This window comes from Cryptomeria japonica, chromosome 8 (genome assembly GCF_030272615.1).
Source record: "Cryptomeria japonica chromosome 8, Sugi_1.0, whole genome shotgun sequence".
NCBI classification, from domain to species: domain Eukaryota; kingdom Viridiplantae; phylum Streptophyta; class Pinopsida; order Cupressales; family Cupressaceae; genus Cryptomeria; species Cryptomeria japonica.
Genome location: NC_081412.1, coordinates 132,767,187 through 132,790,375, shown reverse-complemented (window position 1 = coordinate 132,790,375; position 23,189 = coordinate 132,767,187). Strand labels below are relative to the sequence as shown.

General features: G+C 36.4%; 1 protein-coding gene across 1 annotated transcript in view; it reads right to left on the bottom strand.

The window, feature by feature from the left end:
* Positions 1-22,461, bottom strand: part of LOC131857549 (uncharacterized) — a 52,774-nt gene extending 30,313 nt beyond the window's left edge. Inside the window, exon 1 of the mRNA XM_059210223.1 lies at positions 22,276-22,461. Within this exon, the coding sequence (XP_059066206.1) occupies positions 22,276-22,461 (186 nt within the window). The remainder of the gene's footprint in view (positions 1-22,275) is intronic.
* Between the last annotated feature and the right edge of the window lie 728 nt (positions 22,462-23,189).

The window sequence follows — 23,189 nt, the reverse complement described above, 5'->3', positions numbered from 1 at the left end:
GATACCCTCTTTTGTAAAGAATGTAGATAGAAGGATTGAACTAGGAGTGTATGTAAAAGTAAGAAAGATTCTCTTGTAGACGGAGATAGGGACATGAGATGAAGCTACAGACCTGAAATTAGTAGTAAAATGTCGAGACGATGCTGTCCTACAAGTTTGAGTGAAATTTGACAGGACGATGGCGCCCGGAGTGCACATGGTCCTCCGAAAAATCCGCGAAACAAAGGGGGATCTGTTCATCTCTGCACAAGGATTCCAGATCTTCAATTACAGCCGCGTACCTGCAACCTACACACAGAAAAGAGAGGACGATTGGGGGGTTAGGGATTAGGGGTTTGCCTTCAGGTCAAACCCCAATTTTGGAATTAACCAAGAAATGAGAATGCTGTAAATGTAAATGTTTGTAATGTAATCAAGTATTGATACCTTGTTGTAAGAATGTTTGTATTCTTACATGCGAAGGTGTAATGATGTTGTATGTTGTATGTTGTAGGTGATCTCCTCTTCAATGGTTGAATCCTTGTCTTGAATGCAACACCTAGCCTTGAATGGAGACTTAGAATGTTCAATTGCTTGAAGGAATGCTTGAATGCTTGAATGTTTGAATGTTTGAATATCACTTCCGCCTCTTGCACACATATGTTTTTCCTCCCTCTTTTCTGGGAGGGGAAATGTAGTTTATATACTTGTCAATTAGGGTTAGGAGACTGATTTTTCTGACCTTAGGCCGACCTAGGAGCATTATTTTCCAAATTGCAAACTTGAAGACCCGATGCCCAACAAGAGACTGGGCCCAAAATAGGGCTAGGGACCAGGGCGTTGGGCGCCATGGTCCTGAGGGACCAGGGTGCTGGGCACCATGGTCCCACCTCCCGGGATAGTAGGGTGCAAGGAGGATCAGGCCAAGGTGCAGAAAGATGCAGTTTTTGATGTCGTAAACAGGTTTCGGGGTCTCCATTCAAGTTCAACATTGCGCCGCCATCGTGAAGACCCAAATGCAGTCAAAATTGCAAGTGTCACAATATTACGATGCTATAGTGATGAAATTTTATTGAATCTATTTTCCAATAAGGTAGATTAGTAATTCTGATTGTGTCTAGTTGCAGAGATATCAACCATTCTCTGTGACTAGGTGTAAAACCCTTGCAAAGTAGGGTTTAAGGGAAAAATGGCTCTAACTTGAGCATCTATTGATGGAACCTATTGAAATCAAGTGGAATGATAGGTTAGATTCTATACATAAGTTTAGAGTAGTTTTTTCTTTTGCAAGACTTTGTGGTGATTGTGCAATGAAGCCCTAGGCTCACCGCTAGGAGTTGGTGAGTTAGGACAACAAAAGATGTGCGAATTCAAAGCACATGTGGATTGATAGGAGAGAAGTTGACCCATGGCTGGAAAGCCCTGTGAGTGCTCTTGAAGGAAACATGATTATTTTTGGCAGATGTTTTGGCTGGTGAACCTTTTCAAGAACAAGTTTGTGAGTCACCTGGTAGGCCTAAAACCCTTAAAAATAGGGCAGTATTGGAAACCCCATGTGTATGGATAACCCAGATGCAATTTTCCAATATTGTTTGTAACTATGAAAAGGGTACTTGAATCTATAACTTATTTGTGGCCTTGTGTGGGAAATTTTTCAAACTAAGCCCTAAAAACCGCCATAGGAGGGCTAATTATATTAGGCCTATTTGGAACTGGTAGAGCTAAAGTGAGGTTGGAAAAGCTTGGCGATGAGATTAAAGGTGCTCAAACCCCTGAAAGACTTCAAAGACACTATATAAATGCATTTTGAACCCATTGAATGAGTTGGTGTATTGTGATCCTAGTAGAAGTTGTTAGAGTCTTAGGAGTGGTATGTAGAGATTAAGGTGGCAACCTCAATAGGAAGAGTTGATAGAGTGAGATTAGTGGCTATACCTTGGAGGAAAGCCAAAGGGGATCAAACCTTGGAGGTCTAGATAGAAAATCCCCAACCAAGTACCATTGGATGGGCTTGAGGAGTTAGAGGGTTGAGTAAGACAAGAAACCAAGAAGGTGAATAGGATTAGCTCCAAGACTCTCTGCATCACCAGTATAGGACACATTTAGAGAAGAACATAAATTACGATTGTCACCCCATGATTCAAGAGAGGGAGTGGAAGGTCTTGGTTTCAGATGGAAAGGAGAAAGCTGAAAAGAGAAAAGGACACACACCATCGAGCGAAGGAAGGTATGTGATACTATTAACACTGTAATTATGTACTAATTATTATTTATATTTACATAATCTAACATATTTGAAAATTTTCATAGGCTTCCCGACACATCGAAGGTAAGTAAGGAAAGACTAGAAAAGCAAGGGCAACACAAACATGGCTTTGATGGTTATACGAAAGTTGCTGCATGAATTGTAAGTATAAATAAATGAAATATCACATCGAAATAATAAATTGCAAACATTTTTTTTTAATCAAACAATAGAAGCAAAATTCATGATATTAAGCAAAAATGCAAGGCTCTGAATTCAATAGAGTGACCACAGAAGATGACATGAAAATTGCCTTCCAGCAAGGCCATGGAACCGTTGTTTAATGCCTAAGAGAATTGAGTGGGAAAACACAAGATTCTGATGCATCTATCACATAGGTAAATAAGCTAAATAAAAATTATTTAAAATTGAATACTTGAGAAATAATCTATTCGATGTTAATTTACAACATAAAGTGACTATATTTGTTTTAAATAAACAAGCAATGATAATAGTACACATGGCATTGAAATGCATCCTGCTAAGGGTGGAACACAACCTGCACATGATGAAAGTTGTGGTGTGCATCCTGGTACTGGAGCTATTCATGTGCTATACAATTTTTTTAATGTAATTATTAATACAATTAAACATCTTTAATTAAAATTGGTGTAGTAATTAATGTAACCTTTTTGTTTTTATTTTACAACATGTAGAGCATGGTGAACACGTGGAGCATGATTAGGGTAGCCAACATCAAGGATGTGATGTACCCCCATCAGGTAAAGAGGACCACTGTTATTCCTTTAAATGAATTTAATTGCAATTGGTGTATTGATTAATGTAACCTTTCGCGTGTGTTTCAACTCCAAAGGATTTAGAGGGTGTTCAACATGTTGAGGATGAGGCTAGACAAAATGATCAAGAAGATGATGTGGCCCCATCAAGTAAAGAGCACCCTTGTAATGTTCTTTTAATTAATGAAATACTTGTAACAATAGTAAAAGATCTTATGAATTAACCCATTTCTTTGTTATTGCAGTAGAGCCCCCCTTGCCTAGGCATCCTCGTCGTGAGTACAAGACTAGGCATACATTAAGATCATGAGCAGAGGGAACAACAACTGAAGAGGGGGAAAATGATGAAGAAAACGATGATCCATAAAGTGTTTACTTAGCTTAATAATAATAATAATAAATTATTGTAATCATATTATTTGTTAATGAATGAATTAATGTGTTAATGAATGTAATTATGTGTTAATGAATGTTACATGTTAATGAATGTTACGTGTTAATGAATGTTATGTGATAATGGATTAATGTTATATTTTATTAATGGATGAAAGAATGAATAAATGTTATATGTTAACGGGGAATTTAGAGTGATGCTAGGGGGGTGGGGAAGGGCCAAATGAGCTTCCACATTCACGTGGTTTGTCCTATTAAGTAGAGAATATTGAACTATTCTTGAAAAAAAGAGAAGTTCAATAAGGTAACACACTTTTCAATATTTCATTATGATCCACTGTTAATCTTATTGAATAATATGTATTAAATCTTAATTCTAGGGTCCAATAGAGACAAACCATATTCTATATTTGCAATGCTTTACATTCCTTGATGGAAATTATATATATATATATATATATATATATATATATATATATATATATATATATATATATATATATATATATATATATATATATATATATATATATATATATATATATATATATATATATATATATATATATATATATATATATATATATATATATATATATATTGGGCATGTCTGTCAAAATTCCAATGAAAAGGCTATATATATATATATATATATATATAGCCTTTACATTGGAATTTTGACAGACATGCCCAACATAGGCCCTGACGAGAGTGTTGTATATGCGACGAAATATTTCATCGCAAGCACAACACTTTCGTCAGAGCTTCCTTGCATTTTTTGTCAGAATTCTAACAAAAAAGGACACCATTTCAATAGAAATGTTGTACCTACGATGAAACATTTCATTGTAGGTGCACCATTCTCATCGGAGTTTCCTTGCATTGGTCATCAAAATTGTGACAAAAAAGGGCACTATACTTCGACGAGAATGTTGTACCTAAGACGAAAAATCTAGTGCATGGTTCATCGGAAGATTGGCGACTTCGTCAAAACTCCAATGATTTATTACACCACATTATGTGTCAACTTCTGACAAAGAATGTGTTGGAATTTAGACAAACATTTGTCTATCGAATAACCCGGCAAAATGTGAGAGACGAAAATATTTTCGTCATTTCATCGGATCTACGACAATAATATGTCAGAATTATGACGATAGTTCATCGGAAAACAACCCAAATGTGTTAGTGAGGCTAGATGCTAGTAGTTTTCAAGGGCCCAATTTGGCCAATAAATGTTTTTGGGTAGGTTTAGGCTTATTGGTTGTGGCCTACAGGTTCTATTACTGGTTATGGGAGTCTGGGAAAACCCATCTTGCTGGCCGAGGGTTCTTGATAAACCCTTGTTCTTTATTTTCTGAGGTCCATTTCTTCCCGACTTCGACCATTGTTGACTTGATCCATTTGTTTTGGCTAGTTACCTGGTTTGTAACGCTTCATACTTGGTGTTTGGTTGGTTATGTCTATTGTGTTTTTCTATTTAAGTTTTTTGCAACCTTTGTGTTTTGGGATCTGGACGCCCATAAGTTCAAAAGGTTTCACGTCCTTTCTAAAACCTATGGTTCATTGCAAGGTAGTTTAGTCTATTCTTTGATGGTATCTTTGTGTTTGTAAGGGTTTTAGGGTCCCTTCGAACTTGTTTTATCCTAATCAAAAATAATTTATTAATAGAGAGAGTGTGAATATTAATTATAGAAACCTTGAATTTTGTAATGGAATATTTAGATATAAGTAGAAAGGAGAACTTATTAAGTACACCTTGAATGTCAAAGATAAAAGATGATCAAAATAATTTGGGAAGTAAATATAAAGAAGGGGTAAAAACCATTAAAATGGGTTGGAAATTGAAATAAAAAGAAAAGTAATGACATTTAAATGCAAGCTAGAAGGTGATTTACTACTTCATTACTCAAAGAAATCACATTTAAAGGTAGTGGTTTGACAATGGGTTTAATGGAAATTGTATGTAGAGATTTTTTTAGGCATGCATCAAAGAGGTTCAATTTAAGGATAAACCAAGTGTTCTAATTTAATAAGAGTCCTCATGAAAGAAGGTATTTTTGGCAGATCTTTAAAAACACACACTATATATATTGAAATTAAATCAATGAATTTTTTTTTTCTCTTTTCTATTTTTATTTGATTTTTTTTTTTTCTCTTTTCTATTTTTATTTGAATTTTTTTTCATATTTTGTACCGCCTCATCTCACTTATATGAATTAAAAATTTTGTAAGGGAAAATGGTTAGAGTACAAAATATATAGTAATGAATCAAAAATAATTTTCTATATAGTGGATTAATATAAATTAATAAAATCTCTCATGTGGATTTGAAATATATTTGATAGTGTAGTTCAATTTAATTTATAAAATTTTTTTCATATAAGTTTAAATGATTGATGTTTTTCTTAGATTAATATGCATATTTGGAGGCATAAATCTTTAAAATATATAGATATTATTATGGATGTCAAAGGTAGAATGTTAAGAAATAAAAGAAAGTATTAGTATATATATTTTGCATTAGAGTCAACTATAAAAAAGGTATGCGAAAAAATACACCATGTGTCAATTTTGATAGACTCTTTAACTATTAAAAAAATGTAATTCACGTCTCTTTATTTTAAAATACTTATCGTAGATAATATTTTAAATTATTAAAAATATAATAAATATAAATATTATTCTTTCATTTTAAATTATTTTAATATATTTTATTGTGAAAAATAAATGACTTTTCTAAAATGAACAAATGAATAACTATCTTTAAATAAAATATAGTACACAAATCAATGCACATTATATTAGGTTCAAAGATTGATAGGGTGTAAATTTTAATTTTAAGTTATAGAACCACAACTACAAAAAGAAATTATTTGAGGCTAGTTCTACATCCATAATATCAATTATATAATAATAGCTTAACCATGGTTCACTAAAAAATATGTCATTGTAGGCTTATTATTACATTAAGTAAGCAAAGCTGCATTCATTATACTCTTGGAGCTATTAAGTGATTGCAAGCAATATTGATGCCCAATCATATTCATGGATGATGCTAAGCATGCATCATTGTCATAGATGATAGAAATAAAGAAAGTGGTATTGAGTTCTAATGTCCTTTGATTCTAAACCGCATCAACATATTCGATGTATTGAGTGAGTTATGATGGATTTGCCAGTCACAGTCAGGAAGAATAGAGAAATGGTATAGAAGAGTTAGTTTGATCGGTAACCGATAGACTTATTGTTATGTTTTTAAGTTATGAATTGTTTTTACAATAAGAGAAAAGTGTAATGAGTGGAAAAATAAAAATGGTGACTAGATTCAATGAACCTAGGGAATTGCTCCAAGGTTCTTAACTGATCTAACAAAGTTCTTTATAAGGAGGTGTAAGTTGTATGATTTCATGTATTAAGAGTGAGAATTTGATCATGCGGTTGAAGAAGAAGTTAGGTATTGATGTCTAGTCAGTGATAGAAGTTGAGAAGAAGCGGATATAATTAGGCACAAAGGTACTTACTTTGGATCAGTTGAACTTGTCATCTTCCTAATAGTTGTAGCAAGAAAATCCTCTAACAAGGTCACTCCTAACAGGGTGCGGTAGGATCCTAGCAGGTCTGAAGGTGAAATCCTCTATCCAAATGACACATTAGCTTGTGTTTGTAAATCCCAGTAACATGAGTAGCTCTTAACATAGATGGGTCCTAACAAGCCTTATTGTATAGCTCTTAACCAAGTGTGCCCCTAACAGGGTGGTTGTATGACCTTAACCGATCAGATCTTTATATGATAGTTAGAAGATCCTTGTGGGTACTAATTCCCACCACGGTTTTTCCCAGTTGGGTTTCCACATCAAAATCATTCTGTTATGGTTTGCATACTTTGTTGGATGTTTTCTTATGTGGTTATCTTTCTTGTATGATTATTGATTTTCAAGTTGGTGAAAGTTGTTATTAGATTTATTAAGTTTTTGCTTGCACTAATTCACCCCCCCTCTCAGTGACTTATAAGTTTATCAATTAGTATCAGAGCCTAATTACCTTAAGGATAAAATGGGGGAAGGTTAAATGAGTTATAGAGAGATTTCAAACAGGCTTGTAGAATCTAAAGAAGCCCTTGATGAACTAAAGGTCAAGTACAAAGCTTCATTGGCTAAGAGAAGAGAGATGGCTGAATAGTTGTTGGAACTCAGTGAAAGCAATTCATCTGAGGAAGAGACCATTGATGCCTTGTATAATGAGGTGGAAAAGGTAAATGATGAAAAAAAAATCTAAGGAGAGAGTTGGAAGCCCTTACCATCAGGATGAGCCAGAAGTTGGAAGCAAGGAGGGCACCTGGAGACAAAATAAGAGATAAGGAGCATGAGATCTTTAAGCTGGACCAAGAGATTGGTACCCTGCATGAACATTTTCATGAGACCAAAGAGGAAAAGGAGGAAATAAAAGCTAATCTAGACATGGCTATGTCTCTTAGAGAAATTCTCACAAAGAAGAATTAGGAGCTTACGAAGGAGTTCACTAATGCAAATGAGTTACTAGCTAAATTCAACAAGAGCATTGTTATTCTTCATGAGAAGATTCAAATACAAAGGCAGAAAGGAGATACGCATGGCTTGGGATACACAACCTTTGAATAAGGAGAGCCATTTGGTACTAAGGACACCATGTATGAAGCCAAATATGCACCAAAGACCAAGAAGAACATCGGTAAGAGAACCTACAAACCAATATGTTTTAACTATCATAAGGTAGGTTATACTACAAATGTTTGTAGAAGTATATCCAATACTTTTGATGGATATAGACCTAATGCATATGCAACATATAAGCCTAGTAGTTTTGGTGAATATTGATTCAATTGCAACAAGTATGGGCATAGATCTGTTAAGTGCAGGTCAAGAGAAAATAATCAGAGATATTACATGGATCAGAGGTCTAATGGTGATGGCAGAGATCTTACAATGACCAAAGAAACCCTACTTGGTAGAGACCTTAAGTGAATCGGTCTAGTCCATATGAAATGGAGAATAGATAAAATGTGACATGTTCAATCTGGCACAGCTATGGTCATGTGGCTATGAATTGCCAGAGAAGAACTGATAAAGGTAATGATGGACCCTAGAGAGCATCTGGAATGACATGTTTTTACGGTCACAAATCGAGACATATTGTAAGGTTTTGTAGAGCTAGAATGAACCAACTGGTTAATCAGTCTGTTGACCGTAAAGGAAAGTAGAAGGAAGATGTGGAATAAACCAGAAGTGAGTTGAATAAGATACGGAGGAAGAAATGTGAGGATAAACCATTAGAGGACTCCAATTCTTCACCTGGTGTGGAGAATACCTCACTAAAAAACTAAGCTATGTATGAAGCTTAGGGGGAGCATATTGTAAGATCCATTTACGAACCCCCTAAATGGTGTGCATTAAGTCAAATCTGCATGTTTTGATACAAAATGATGTTATGAAGTGATTTTGAGATGTAACCAGTAAATTGGATGTACTATGTGAACTGGTAGCAAGATCTAGGGTTGAACGGTGATTAGGGTATGTTCAACTGACGTAGCATTAAATGCAGTTGGTAAAAGGCAAATAAAAGGTATTTTATAGTCTCATTTTTTACTTAGAATTTTTTAGAGAACATTTGGAGAGTGACACAAACATAGAAGAGCATTTGATTGCTACTTTGGCAAAGTTGATAGCAGATTGTGAAGATTTGTGGAAAAGTGAATCAGTGGAGGAGCATTCAAATCGAAAACCCTAGTTACGAAGAAGTCTAAAAGTATTTCTTTGTTAATCTGAAACTGTGTTTGAATTTTCACAATGGCTACACCACATATTGTTGATATTACCGAAAGACCTTGACCAAACTTTAAGAGATCCTCATAATTCCATGGAGATAGATCTAGCTAGAGCCCTATCCAGTGTTCCCTATGAGGCTTTGCATGTTGAGGACATTCAATCATACATGCATTGAAAATAGGAGGATTTGGGCACATTTTTTTTATCTTTGATCAATACTTAACATTGTGTGATAAACAAGGATTGATGAATGATGAATTTAAAAGGGTATCTAATAAGGGTTTTCACCATGCTGTAAACTTTCTAGATGATTTTGAAGAAAAGCACATGAGATATGTTCAAAGTAGGATCCATGATCAGTTTATGTGGTTTGATATAACGCACAAGATCACAAAAGAGGCCATCCATGTTGTCACCAGATTATGGGCCATCAATGAAGTCCCTATTTTGAGAACAATCCCAAAGGATGAGGTTATCTGACTAAAAAAGTCAAAGTGGGATGGTCATGCCATGATGGTGAATGATATAGAAGATCCATAAGTGAAGTTTGCATCCATGGTCATCAACTATAGAGTATACCATTCAATCCAGATGAATAGCATTCCCGAAGCTTCTATCCACACAACATACCAGATGTTGAAAGATAATGTTGATTATGTTCTAGCTGAGGCCTTGAGATCCCAACTAGTATTGACTCTTGAATCAATCAAGAAGGACAAGCGGTAAAAGTTCAAGTTTGGTCAATTGATTATTGGATTATTTTTCTATTTCTAGAATTACTTTCCTGGCATAGGTGATTTCTAATGGTCTGTGGATACATCAACAACCTTGCAAATCAAGAACAACATTGAGATGCTTGGCAAGAAGTTCACTAAGACTATCTAGGGATACTTCAAGAAATTTCAGAAGAAAATGTATGTCAGAGAGAGCATCTCAGAGCATGTGGTGAAAAGGTTTGAAGGCTCCATTTGTTTTATGGTTGATACCGATACTTGTTAGATGGAGGCTGCAGATCCAAGGACTTCATGGGTCATGCCTATGGGGTATGAGGCAAAAGATGATATCTTGATTATTTATGCTAACAACGTTATATCTAAACAGGTAGATCCAAGTGTACCTAGGTTTGGCACATTCAAAGAGAAATCAATAAAGGTATATGGTGAATTGGCCAAACCGGTAGTGGCCGAAAAGATTAGGAAAGAGGTTGAGGAATTTGTTGTTGCACAAGGGTTCACAAAGGAAATGATTGATGAAGCAAGAACTAGATTTGAAGAAAGGAAGGCAATAACCTCTAGCGTCTCCACTGGTAGACAAACTAGGAACTTGAAAATGTCAAAAAGGAGAAGCCCCCTCCTCCTCCAAAGATACAAATCGAGAAAAGAAAAGGAAGATAAGCCTCAAGCACCTAAAGTCTTTGAAGCTACAGGACAAAGAAAAAATGAACAAGTACAAAGATTTTTTAAGGATGTAGCAGAGGAAGAGGTCGAGGAAATTGAATCAGAAGGTGGTAAGAAAGAATTGAGGGCAAGTGGAAAGAAGTATAAAGTGGTTGGTTCACCCACTCTCAAATCAGTTAAGCCACGAGTAACTAAAATTAATTCTCTTGAGAACTTGTTGAGGAATATAAGGAATTATGGTATATTTATTGGTGTAAATAAGCACTATAATAATTTTGGTGAGGAAGAGAAAAAAAAAACTGAGGATTTATTTATTTGGTTTATGAATCAATATAGAAAAGCATTGATTGAATTACAAGGATAAATAACTGATTCTTTGTATAGAAAATTGGAAGCTAGATGACAGACTACAATTAAGCAAGATAGAGAAATGAGAGAGTATATTTATTCATTTACAACTGGAGAGCTCCAAGGACGAAATACAAGAAATTATTTCAGAATCAAAACCATTATTTTGTACCAAAAAGAGGCCAACGAGATTGCTTGTTGGTGAGTCCTAGTCTGTGCAAGCTGAGATTGGGGAAATTTTGAAAAAGATTTTAAGACTTGAAAAAGAAAAGGAACCAGAAAAGGTAGATTCTTCTGATGAAGAAGATCTCTTTTAAGCACCAGTAATTGAAGGTGAACTACCAAATGTGATTGAAATTGATGAGACATTGAGTGTTACTCAAACAGAGAAAGAACCATATGGTGGTTCCACACCAGTTCCTACCGTCACTGATGAACAACCAATGATACCAAATGTTATTGCAACTAGTAAATATGAAGAGAAGATAGAGACACGAGAATTCACAAATAGATGATGTGCAAACCACAAAGCCACTGGAGAAGGTAGAAGAGATGCAAAAAGATACACAAGAGAGTGTACAGATAGATGTTGTGCAAACTACAAAGCCACTATAGAAGGAAAAAGAGAAGCAGAAAGAAGAAGCATAAGAGTAGAAAGTGACCTACTAGTCACTTACTTTAAAGAAAATCATTGATGATGATGATGATACAATGGCCATCCAAGGGCCAATAAACATGGATATGTTGAGTCCAATAGAACTGATGGAGATTGCATCTGCAATGCAATCTAAGGCCAGTGCGAAGATAATAAGATTTTAGAGGAGAGAAGCTCAAACTATACAGACTGCAGTTGACATATTTTCCAGTCTGCTACTAATAGTCTCACAACTCCCATTGAAAAACTAGACCACTTGGTCACAATTGCAGGGGAGCAAATGAAAAGTATTCGAGAGGCTACTCTACATAATGCAGAGAAAGAATATGAAAATAAAAGAATTGAGACATTGATCAAGGAAAATAGAAAAGACATAGGTCTTGCTGTGAATATGGACTAGATCAAAGAAGCCTTGATGAATGGAGGTAAAATTCTTTCTACAATCTGCAACTTTTCATTGTTCTTTGATGATCTTGATAAGAAGAGAAAGGAATCTCAACATGAGCTAAAGAGTTTGAGTGAATCATTTGATCCATTAAATGATTCAGCAACAATTTTTGGTAGATCTTTCATAGTAATACATCATAATCTTAAGGCATATGAGGCAAGACAGATTAAAAGGACTACATCATTGCAGGAGTTACAGACTCACCTAGTCCCCAAATTAGAAATCTTGCAAAGAGGATACAAAGAGACAAAGGCAATTTTGACTACACCTAAAATGAGTACACTTGATGCTATGGAAGATATTGCATACCAGTTTTGAACACAAATTGAGATTACATCTACTCTTTTAGAGACATGGGAGAATGAATTGAAAGTCTTGAAGACTAATTTTAATGATATTTTTCTCAAAATGTAATTGTAAACTTTTGAACTCTTATACATTTGGTAATGCAATTTTTGATGTGTTGTAATGTATTTTCTTACCTTTATCATTTATGTCAAAGGGGGAGTAGTATAAGTCAGTCAAAATTTTGTAATATCATGTAATTTCTAAGGGGGAGTTTTGCATTATGTATTGATTTGAGCCATGATAGTTGTAATGTGACACTTGGACAAAATTTCCTAAGTGTTGCCATCAATGCCAAAGAGGTATTTTGTTGGCTTGATGATGATAATGATATAGTTGTAATAGGTTGTTTGATGAATTTGTTTGTGTTGTCATTGATGGAAACCATGTTTTGTTTAGTCATCTAGGTCATCTAGACCAACTAGTATAGCCTAACCGGTGGTGGAATTAGATAGACAACAAAGCTGCTAAGTTATTGTTAACCGGTAAACAAGAACATAACGATGATAAAGTGACTAGTACAGATGATTGGTGAAGAGTTGGACATTGCAGTTTTAAAAGAGTGTTGGAGAAAGGAACATACACCTATGTTTCAGATCGCATCACCAGATTCAATGTATTGAGCGAGTTAGGATGGCTTTTGATCAAGTCACAGACAGGAAGAACAAAGAACTAGTATAATATAGTTAGTTTGATCGGTAACCAGTAGACTCATTGTTATGTTTTTAAGTTATGAATTATTTTCTTGATAAGAGAAAAGTGTAATGAGCAGGAAAATGTAAAAGGTGACTGGATTCAATGAACCTAGGGAATTGTTCCAAGGTTCTTAACCGACCTAGGAGAGTTCTTTATAAGGAGGTGTAAGTTGTATGATTTCATGCATCAAGAGTGAGAATTTGATCATGAGGTTGAAGGAGAAGTTAGGTATTAATGTTTAGTCGATGATAGAAGCTGAGAAGAAGCAGATCTAATCAGGTATAGAGGTACTAACTTCAAATCAGTTGAACTTGTTGTCTTCCTAACAATTGCAGCAAGAAAATCTTGTAACAAGGTCACTCCTAATAGGGTGTGGTAGGATCCTAGCAGGTCCAAAGGTGAAATCCTCTAACCAGGTGGCACATTAGCTTGTGTTTGTAAATCCTAGTAATGTGGGTATCTCCTAAAAAGGGTGGGTCCTAAGAGGACTTATTGTACAGCTCTTAATTGAGCTAAAACACTCTTAATCGAGTGCGCCCCTAATAGGTGTTGTATGACCTTAACCAGTCAAATCTCTATGTTGTACTTAGAAGATCCTTGTGGGTACTAATTCCCATTGTGGTTTTTACCAGCTAGGTTTCCACATTAAAAATCATTGGGTTATGGTTTGCACGCTTTGTTGGATGTTTTCTTATGTGGTTATATTTCTTGCATGCTTATTGATTTTCAAGTTGGTGAAAGTTGTTATCAGATTTATTAAGTTTTTGCTTGGACTCATTCACCCCTCCTCTCAATTCCTTATAAGTTCATCAAAAGTTTGGTTCTCTTCCATACAATCAAGGTTTTGTTGTTGTTCTTGTGGTGAGCCAAGGGGGGGGGGGGGGGGGGGGTTGTTTCTTCTGGATGCTTTATGGCAAGGAAGTTGGTGTCTCTGATTTTGAAGGCCCTTTGTGGTTTCTCTTTCTTCCCTTCTTTTGTTGGTTTATTCCTGGTTTGGGCTTCGTATGCCTTTCTAGGTAGTTTGTTTTATGGCAGCTTTTTTTTGTTAGGGTTCCTTGTTGGGAGATTTGATGCCTCTTTGGGCCTTCCTTTGGTTGTGGTGTTGCTTTATTTTGAGGTGGTGACTGGGTTGGTTGGAGGTGTGGTTTCTTTTAGATCTAGGGTTGTTTTCTCTCTCTATTTTTGTGGGGCCTTATCTTCTTTTTTGGAGGCCTCTCTTGTTGGGTTTTTTTGGAGATTGGCAATCATGGTCTTGCTCCTATTTCTTCTGATATGCTCAAGGAGGATGCGGTCTGTTCTTGCCTATTTCTCTTTTTCAATCCCTCTTATAGATTGTTCTCTTTGTGGGGTTGGTTGAGTGGTTTCCCCCCTGTTATTGTTTGTTGTCCTTTTTCTTTGGGCTATTTTGAATGTTCCTATGTTTTATGGCCTTTTGTTTGGCTTTCCTTTTATTTTTTGTCTTCTTGTTGAGGCATCCTAGGTTTTCTCTAGATATCCCTATAGAGGTGACTCTATCTTCTTTAGAGGTGAAGCTGGATAGTGCTAGAGATGGCCTATCTTCTATTGAGGAAAAGATGTTTGTTGCGGTTGATGCTGGGAAATGTCGGGAAGCGGATGGTGTGTTGTATCTTGGTTGTTTGAGGATTGAGATGGGCCTTTCAATGGTTTTATATCCTCTTTCTCCTGTTGAGGTATAGAGAGTATATTTTTTTCTCATTTCTTCTCAGGTTGGCAGATGGTACCCTGTTTCTTGGTGGTACGAGAACAAAGAATTGTCTTTTATTTGGTTTCTCTCATGTTTCACTTTTTTAGGTGGTGATCCCGGAGGGTACCTTTTTCTTTGCTTTGTTAATTCTCAAGTTTAAGGTTATGGGAGCCTTTAAAAAACCTATTGTTTGGTCCCAGAATGTGCTTGCAGGACAAGTTGTTGTTGTCTAGGCTTTGACTGGTTGTGTGAGCCTTGTAAAACCTGCTCTATGAGGTTCTAAGAGCCTTTTAAAACCCATTATCAAGGTTAAGGGAGCCTGGAAAAACCCTATATCTTTTGTTCCTGTCAAGGAGAGGCTGGATGCTGGTAGTTTTTAAGGGCCCAATTTGGCCAGTAATTGTTTTTTGGTAGGTTTAGGCTTTTTTAGTTGTGGCCTAGAGATTCTGTTATAGGTTATGGGAGCCTGGGAAAACCCTTTTTGTTGGTTGAGGCTGCCTGATCAACCCTTGTTCTCTATTTCCTGAGGTCCATTGCTTCCTGACTTGGACCGTTGCTAACTTGATCCATTTGTTTTGGACAACCTCATTTGTAATGTTGCACACTTGATGTTTGGCTGGTGTTTGGTTGGTTATGTTTGTTGTGTTTTCCTGTTTAAGTCTTTTGCAACTTTTGTGTTTTGGGATCTAGACACCCATAAGTTTAAAAGGTTTTAGGTCCTTTCTAGAACCTGTGGTTTGCTACTAGGCAGCCTAGTCTATTCTTTGATGGTATCTCTGTTTTTGTAAGGGTTTCGGGGTCCCTTCAAAACCTATTTTATCCTAACTAAAAAATAATTTACTAATAGAAAGAGTGTGAATATTAATTATAGCAACCTTCATTTTTTTAATGAGATATTTAGATATAAGTAGAAAGGAGAACTTATTAAGTACACCTTGAATGTCAAATTTAAAAGATGATCAAAATAATTTGGGAAGTAAATATAAAGAAGGGGTAAAAACCATTGAAATGGGTTGGAAATTGAAATAAAAAGAAAAGTAATGACATTTAAATGCAAGCTAGAAGGTGATTTACTACTTCATTACTCAAAGAAAGCACATTTAAAGGTAGTGGTTTGGTAATGGGTTTAATGGGAATTAGATGGAGAGATTTCTTTAGGCATGAATCAAAAAGGCTAAATTTAAAGATAAACCAAGTGTTCTAAGTTAACAAGAGTCCTCATAAAAGAAGGTTTTTTTGGTAGAGCTTTAAAATCACACACTATATATATTCAAACTAAATCAATGAATAATTTTTTTGTCTTTCGTATTTTTATTTGAATTTTTTTTTTCATATTTTGTACTGCCTCATTTTACTTATATGCATTTAAAATTATGTATTCACTTATATGCATTTAAAATTATGTATTGGGAAAAATTGTTAGAGTACAAAATATATAGTAATGAATCAAAACTATATTTCTATCTAGTGGATTAATATAAATTAATAAAATCTTTGATGTGGAATTGAAATATATTTGATAGTGTAGTTCAATTTAATTTATAAATTTTTTTTTTATATAAGTTCAAATGTTTGATGTTTTTTTTAGATTAATATGCATGTTTGGAAGCATAAAGCTTTAAAACATATAAATATTATTATGGGTGTTAAAGATAGAATGTTAAGAAATAATAGAAAGTGTGAGTATACATATTTTGCATTAGAGTCAAACTATAAAAAAGGTATGCCAAAAAAATACACCATATGTCAATTTAGATGGACTCTTTAATTATTAAAAAATATAATTCACATCTCTTTATTTTAAAATACTTATCTTAGATAATGTTTTAAATTATAAAAAATATAATAAATATAAATATTATTCTTTAATTTTAAATTATTTTAATATGTTTTATTATGAAAAATAAATGACTTTTCTAAAATGACCAAAGAAATAACTATCTTTAAATACAAGATAGCACACAAATCAATGTACATTATATTAGGTTCAAATATATATATATATATATATATATATATATATATATATATATATATATATATATATATATATATATATATATATATATATATATATATATATATATATATATATATATATATATATATATATATATATATATATATATATATATATATATATATTTGAATAAAGGGGTAAAAACTTTATTAATAATCAGAATCAAGAATTACATAAGACAACCAGCGCCCCAAAGCTCTAGAAGAGAACAACAATCCTGACTAAAGATCAACCAGCTTCATAACTATCCATATCCTCAGCAAAGATCTTATGCAAGTCTTGATAGCAATCCGGGGAGAGATGCTCCCAACCCTCAACTTTCCAACCATCACCATGTTTTGAGGCCCACTTAGCCAAACAATCAGCTGCCCTATTCCATTCATGAGGAATGTGGATGAAAGACACCTTCTCCATCATAACATTAATGTGCAAAATCAGGTGAACAATCCTTGCCAAGTGTCGATTAATCCTACTCACCTTCTGCTCATTCAATGGGTTAACAATAATCTACGAATCTGATTCACAGATAATCTTATGCCACCCCAACTGAAAAGCACACTCCAGGGCATAGAAAATTGCTGATCCCTCCATAAAATTATTAGACTTCTACCCTTTATGAACTAAAAATAAGAAAATCACAACCCCCATACAGTCCCTACCAAGCCCCCCAATCCCAGTAGGGCCCGAATTACCCCGAGAGGAGCCATCAGTGTTAATCTTAATGAAATCATCCTGAGGAGGCAACCAACTTCCCTCCCTTTGGACCTTCTTCTTAGCCCTTCTACCTCTCCTAGTACAAGCTGAGACAAGACATCTCCTGCAAACCCAACCTACTCACAATATCAGCCTCTCCTCTATCCAGAGGAAAATTCACCTCACATTTAGCTTCCACTGTCCCCTAGATCATGCCAATGATTCTATTCCATACCCACTAAACTAACGGTCTGACATCCCTAAACATCCTCCTATTCCTCTCTAACCAAATCTGCCAACGTATAAACATGAGCCCAATGTGCTAGACAATCTAGAGAAAAGAGGACAAAATAGGAGGCATGCCCAAACTTCTCCAAAACTCCACCAAAGAATCCACATGAACATAGGGGTGCTTCCACACCCCCCACCAGTAATGCCGGAGTAACAACGAGAAAGGACATCTAAAGAACAGGTGAGAGGAATCCTCATCTCCATTACAACACAAAACACACACGGAAGGCCCGTGGATCCTAGACTTGCAAATATTGTCCCAGGTTAGACACCTATTCCAAGCCAAAGTCCAAGAAAAATAGTTACACTTCAGCCAAGAGAGATTGTTACAAACATAGTTCCACCAATGCACCTCCCTCCCCTCCAAACAATGGAACAATAGCTCCCAGTACCCACTGGCTACAGTAAAAACACCCTTAGGATCCAGGGACCAAGCAAGTCTATCCCTATCCTTAAGGAAACTACAGTGTCTACTAGCCAAAATGTCATAAAGCTCAGTGTAGTCTTCCTCCATATCAACAACCAGCCATTCATTAGGAACCTTCCACCGCACCATCTCTAGTTGCCCATATATATAAATAGACTTAAAGCCGCTCACTCTAGACCACTTTGCCTCCAGGAACCTCTAGCTAAGATTCACTAAATTAAGAAATTGATCAATAATGGGGGGATAGCCATCCCAAGAATCATACCATAAAAGCACATCTTCTCCCTTCTTAGAAATCCAAAAAAGACCTTCTTTTATCAGTGTAGCCCCTTTCTTGAGAGTACTCCAAATCGTAGAGCCTTTTCCCACAAGTAGATATCTTGTAATTTCCTCTTTCGAGATTGTCTTCATATACTTGCAAGATAAAATCCTATCCCAACTTCGATCTTGCTCAACACACCACCTCCAGTACAATTTAGTTGCCATAGCCTCCCCAAATAAAGAAGACTGCCTTAAGCCAAGCCTCCCAACTTCTTCGGGTTGCACACCAAGTCCCATTTGACAAGAATCCATTTATGGGAGGACAAGTTGTTTGCCCATAAGAATTGCCTTGCCAAAGAATCCAATTCCTTCACAAACCACTTTGGGGCCACTTGGAGCATACAACTATAAATCAGAAGAGCATGTACCACCGAGTGGATTAGTTGAACCTGCCCAACAAAGGATAACCATCTATGAGTCCAATGTTCAACCTTCATGCAAAATGTTTCCAGAATACCCTGCCAAGAGTCTCTGAGAGGATTACTAATAGACATAGGAATACCCAAGTAAGCCAAGGGAAGAGACCTGACCTAGAATCTCAAGATATTATCAATCCTCAACTGAATATTTCTCAGTGTATTGAAGAAGATAATGAAAGATTTATCCTCATGGATCAACTGGCACGAAGCCTCAATATAGACATCCAATATTTTACGTAGATTTATAACTTTACTGATCCTAACCGGTCCCATCAGGGCTGTATCATCCGCAAACTGCAAATGGGACTGAGAAGGTATGCCATTACCCCAACTCCAACCATGAACAGTACCAAGCCCCACATTATACTTAATAAATCTCCCTAGACCCTCAGCCAGGAGAATGAATAAGTACAGGGAAAGAAGGTCCCCTTGACGAAGGCCCCTAGACGCACTAAACAACTCCGTATGATCTCCATTAATTAGCATCGAGAATGAGGTAGATGAAACACATCTCATAACCCATTAGATCCATTCATCAATAAAACCAAATGCCCCAAGAATCTTCTGGAGAAAGGATCATCAGACTCTATCATAAGCCTTTGCCATGTCTAGCTTGATAAACATAGCTTTTTCCTTGGAAGATATCATAGAATGAATGGTCTCAGTAGTGATGACCACTCCATCCAAGATTTTATGGCCCTACACAAACCCACTTTGCTCTTCTGAAATGACCCCCCCAAGCCAATTCTTCAACCTTTCCACTATCAGCATAGAAATAATCTTATAAATCACATTACAAAGAGAAATAGGATTAGAGTGGCCTAATTGGTCAGCCCCATCACACTTGGGGATGAGCACAATGAAAGTCAAGTTCAAATCCCAACGAATCTTCTTACTCCTCTAGGACTCTTGGACCACCTCCAATAAGTCCAATACTCAATCGGAAACCCATCCGGTCCTAGTGCCTTCCCCTTCTTCATGTGAAAAAAATCCTCTCAAGTTCGTCCAACAAAATAGGGCCCATAAGATTCTCATTCATCACCCTAGTAACTAGAGAAGGGATAAAAGAAAAAAACCTGAATTTCCTCTTCCGATCCCCCCTGAGACTCCTTATAAATCTCCTACAAGGATAAACATTGCTCACCTCTATCATTATCCAGAATAGGGATGGAATTGCCATGCCTTCTTTCTTTCACCGAATTGAAGAAGAACACAATATTATTGTCCCCCACTTGAAGCCAATCAATCTGAGATCTCTGTTTCTAGTAGATTTCCTCCCTAAGATCCCACTCCTCTACAACCTTGACTATCTTGACTTCCTCCCTCAACAAGGCTTCTGACAATCCATGTTCTCTAATATCTCTAGTAATGTCATTCAACTCTAATTGAGCACTTGTCTTAGCATGAAGGAAATTACCAAAACACTGACTATTCCACTGCTTAAGCTAAAACTTAAAAAAATGCAGCTACTTGGCAAAACTGTACATGGCAGTGCCATAGGCTAGCCTCCCTTTCTTCCACCACTCTACAACCTGAACCTATAAAGAAGAATCTCACAAGAACATAAGCTAGAATTTGAAAGGTGTGTGAGTGACCTGAGCAGAAGAGGATAACAATTTGATGGGACAGTGGTCCAAACCTTTCCAATCTAAAATCTCGGAGCATGTGGACCATCCCTGACTAATCCAAAAACTAGAAACCAAAAAATGATCTAGACGGTCCGCAATCCAATTCTCCCCTAATCTCCTATTGTTCCAAGTGAACATACCATTATCAGGCTTGATGTCAACAAGATTCAAGGTTGATAAACTATCCCGAAGAAGGAAGGAAGAAGGCTCCAACAACATAACACCACCCTTCTTCTCATTCAAATCTAAGATGGCATTGAAATTGCCTGCCATAATCCACGAATGAAAAGGAAAAAACCCATGCATAAAAGTAATATGAGACCACAAATTCTGCTTACCCGAAAAATTGGTGGGGGCATAAATGTTAGTAAGAAAGATATATTCCCCAGTCTCAAGACTAGAGGCAACCCCAGATAAAGATGATCTAGAAGAAACCCACCAAAAAAATGCCACACCTCTAGAGGAGCCAAATGCCCCAATACACTGACATTCACCTCTCCCCTATAGCTTAGGCACCAAACCCAACATACTTTCCACTAATAGTTTAGTTTCTTGCAAGAAAAGGACATCAGGAGAATGACTCCTAATCAATTCCCGAACAACTTTTTATCTAGGGCCACTATTCAAGCCCCTCACATTCCATGAAAACATAATCATTTCAGGGGATTAGAAAAAGGAGAATCCAGAGTCTTTACTAACCCTGACTCAACCAAGTTATCCCCCATGAATTTAATCTTATCCAAATCCTTCTTTCTGCCAACCTCCGAGTTCTTCTCCCTTTCACCTTTCTTGATGTCTTTCTGAAGAAGATCTAGATGTAAAAAGATCTTATTACTTTTAACCCTAGTAGACTCCAATTTATGTGTTGTAGGAGAAAATCTCCACCAGCTATCTTCATTCCAACACTAGATATGGGTCCCATTTGAGACAATACTCATTGATCCATCTCCATCCGTTGATTTCCAACCTCTTGTACACCTTAGGTAGGATCCAAGTTCACACTATCAGGCATCAACCCTACTGCACTATGATCAAAGGGAATCAACCCCAGATTCATCTCCTGCTAACTAAGGTCATCCAAGGCTTCAACTGCATAACACTACCCTTCTTCTCACTCAAACCTAAGATAGCATTGAAATCGCCCGCCATAATCCATAGATGAAAAGGAAAAAACCCATGCATAAAAGTAAAATGAGACCACAAATTTTGCTTACCCTGAAGATCAGTGGGGGCATAAATATTAGTAAAAAAGATATATTCCCTAGTCTCAAGATTAGAGGAAACCCCAGATAAAGATGAACTAGAAGAAACCCACCAAATAGGGTGAATCCTCAAGGGGTTCCAAAAATAGGCCACACCTCCAGAGGAGCCAAATTACCCAATACACTGACATTCGCCCCTCCCCTATAGCTTAGGCACCAGACCCAACATACTTTCCATTGATAGTTTAGTTTCCTACAAGAAAAGGACATCGGGAGAATGACTCCTAATCAATTCCCAAACAACTTTTTGTCTAGGGCCATTGTTCAAGCCTTTCACATTCCATGAAAGCACAATCATTTCGGGGGATTAGAAAAATGAGAATCCAGAGTCTTTACTGACCCTAATTTAACCAAGTTCTCCCCCATCAATTTAATCTTATCTAAATCCTTCTTTCTCCCAACCTTTGAGTTCTTCTCCCTTGCACCTTTCTTGATGTCTTTCTGAAGAAGATCGAGATGTAAAGAGATCTTATTACTTTTAACCCCAACAGACTCCAATTTATGTGTTGTAGGAGAAACATCCCCACCAGCTATCTTCATTCCAACACTAGAGATGGGTCCCATCTGAGCCAGTTCCTGTTGATGCATCTCGATCTGTTGACTTCCAACCTCCTACAGACCCTAGGTAGGATCCAAGTTCACACTATGAGGCATCAACCCTACTGCACTATGATCCAAGGGAATCAACCTCGGATTCACCTCCTACTGACTAAGGTCATCCAAGGCTTCAAATTTGTTAAAATTATCCTCCTCCTGACTTTCCTGCAAACACCTCTTTTGACCATAGTTCCTATTCTTTGTCTTAACTGGGACAAAGTCATCAACACCCACAACCATACCAGACATGGGAGCTTTTCCTTTATCAACCCCATCAAGGTTATGGGACGGTTGTTGAGGCTGATGCACAACCAGTTTAAACCTAGGGTACTTGCACTCCAAATGACCATACTCATGACATAGGGAACATTGAAATGGTAGTGTCTCATAATCCAGCTGTTGGACCCAAGAATAAGAGCCCACACACATATCTATAGCATCTAGCAAAGTCTTACTAAGATCAATTTCAACACAGATATGAGCGAAAGTCATTACCTTTCTCCCCAAGGTTTGTGATGAAGATCCAACAGGTTTCCCAAGAAATGAAGCGATCATCCGCAACACATCCTCCTGACAAAATTCCATCAGAAAACAAGGTAAGCAAACCCATATTGGGACCCGATTCGAGCATTCCTCCAAGGGGTTAAATCCCGTATGCCAAGGTTTGATGAACAACCCCACCTGGTTATAAAAATATGGGCCTCCTTCAAAGACCCTAT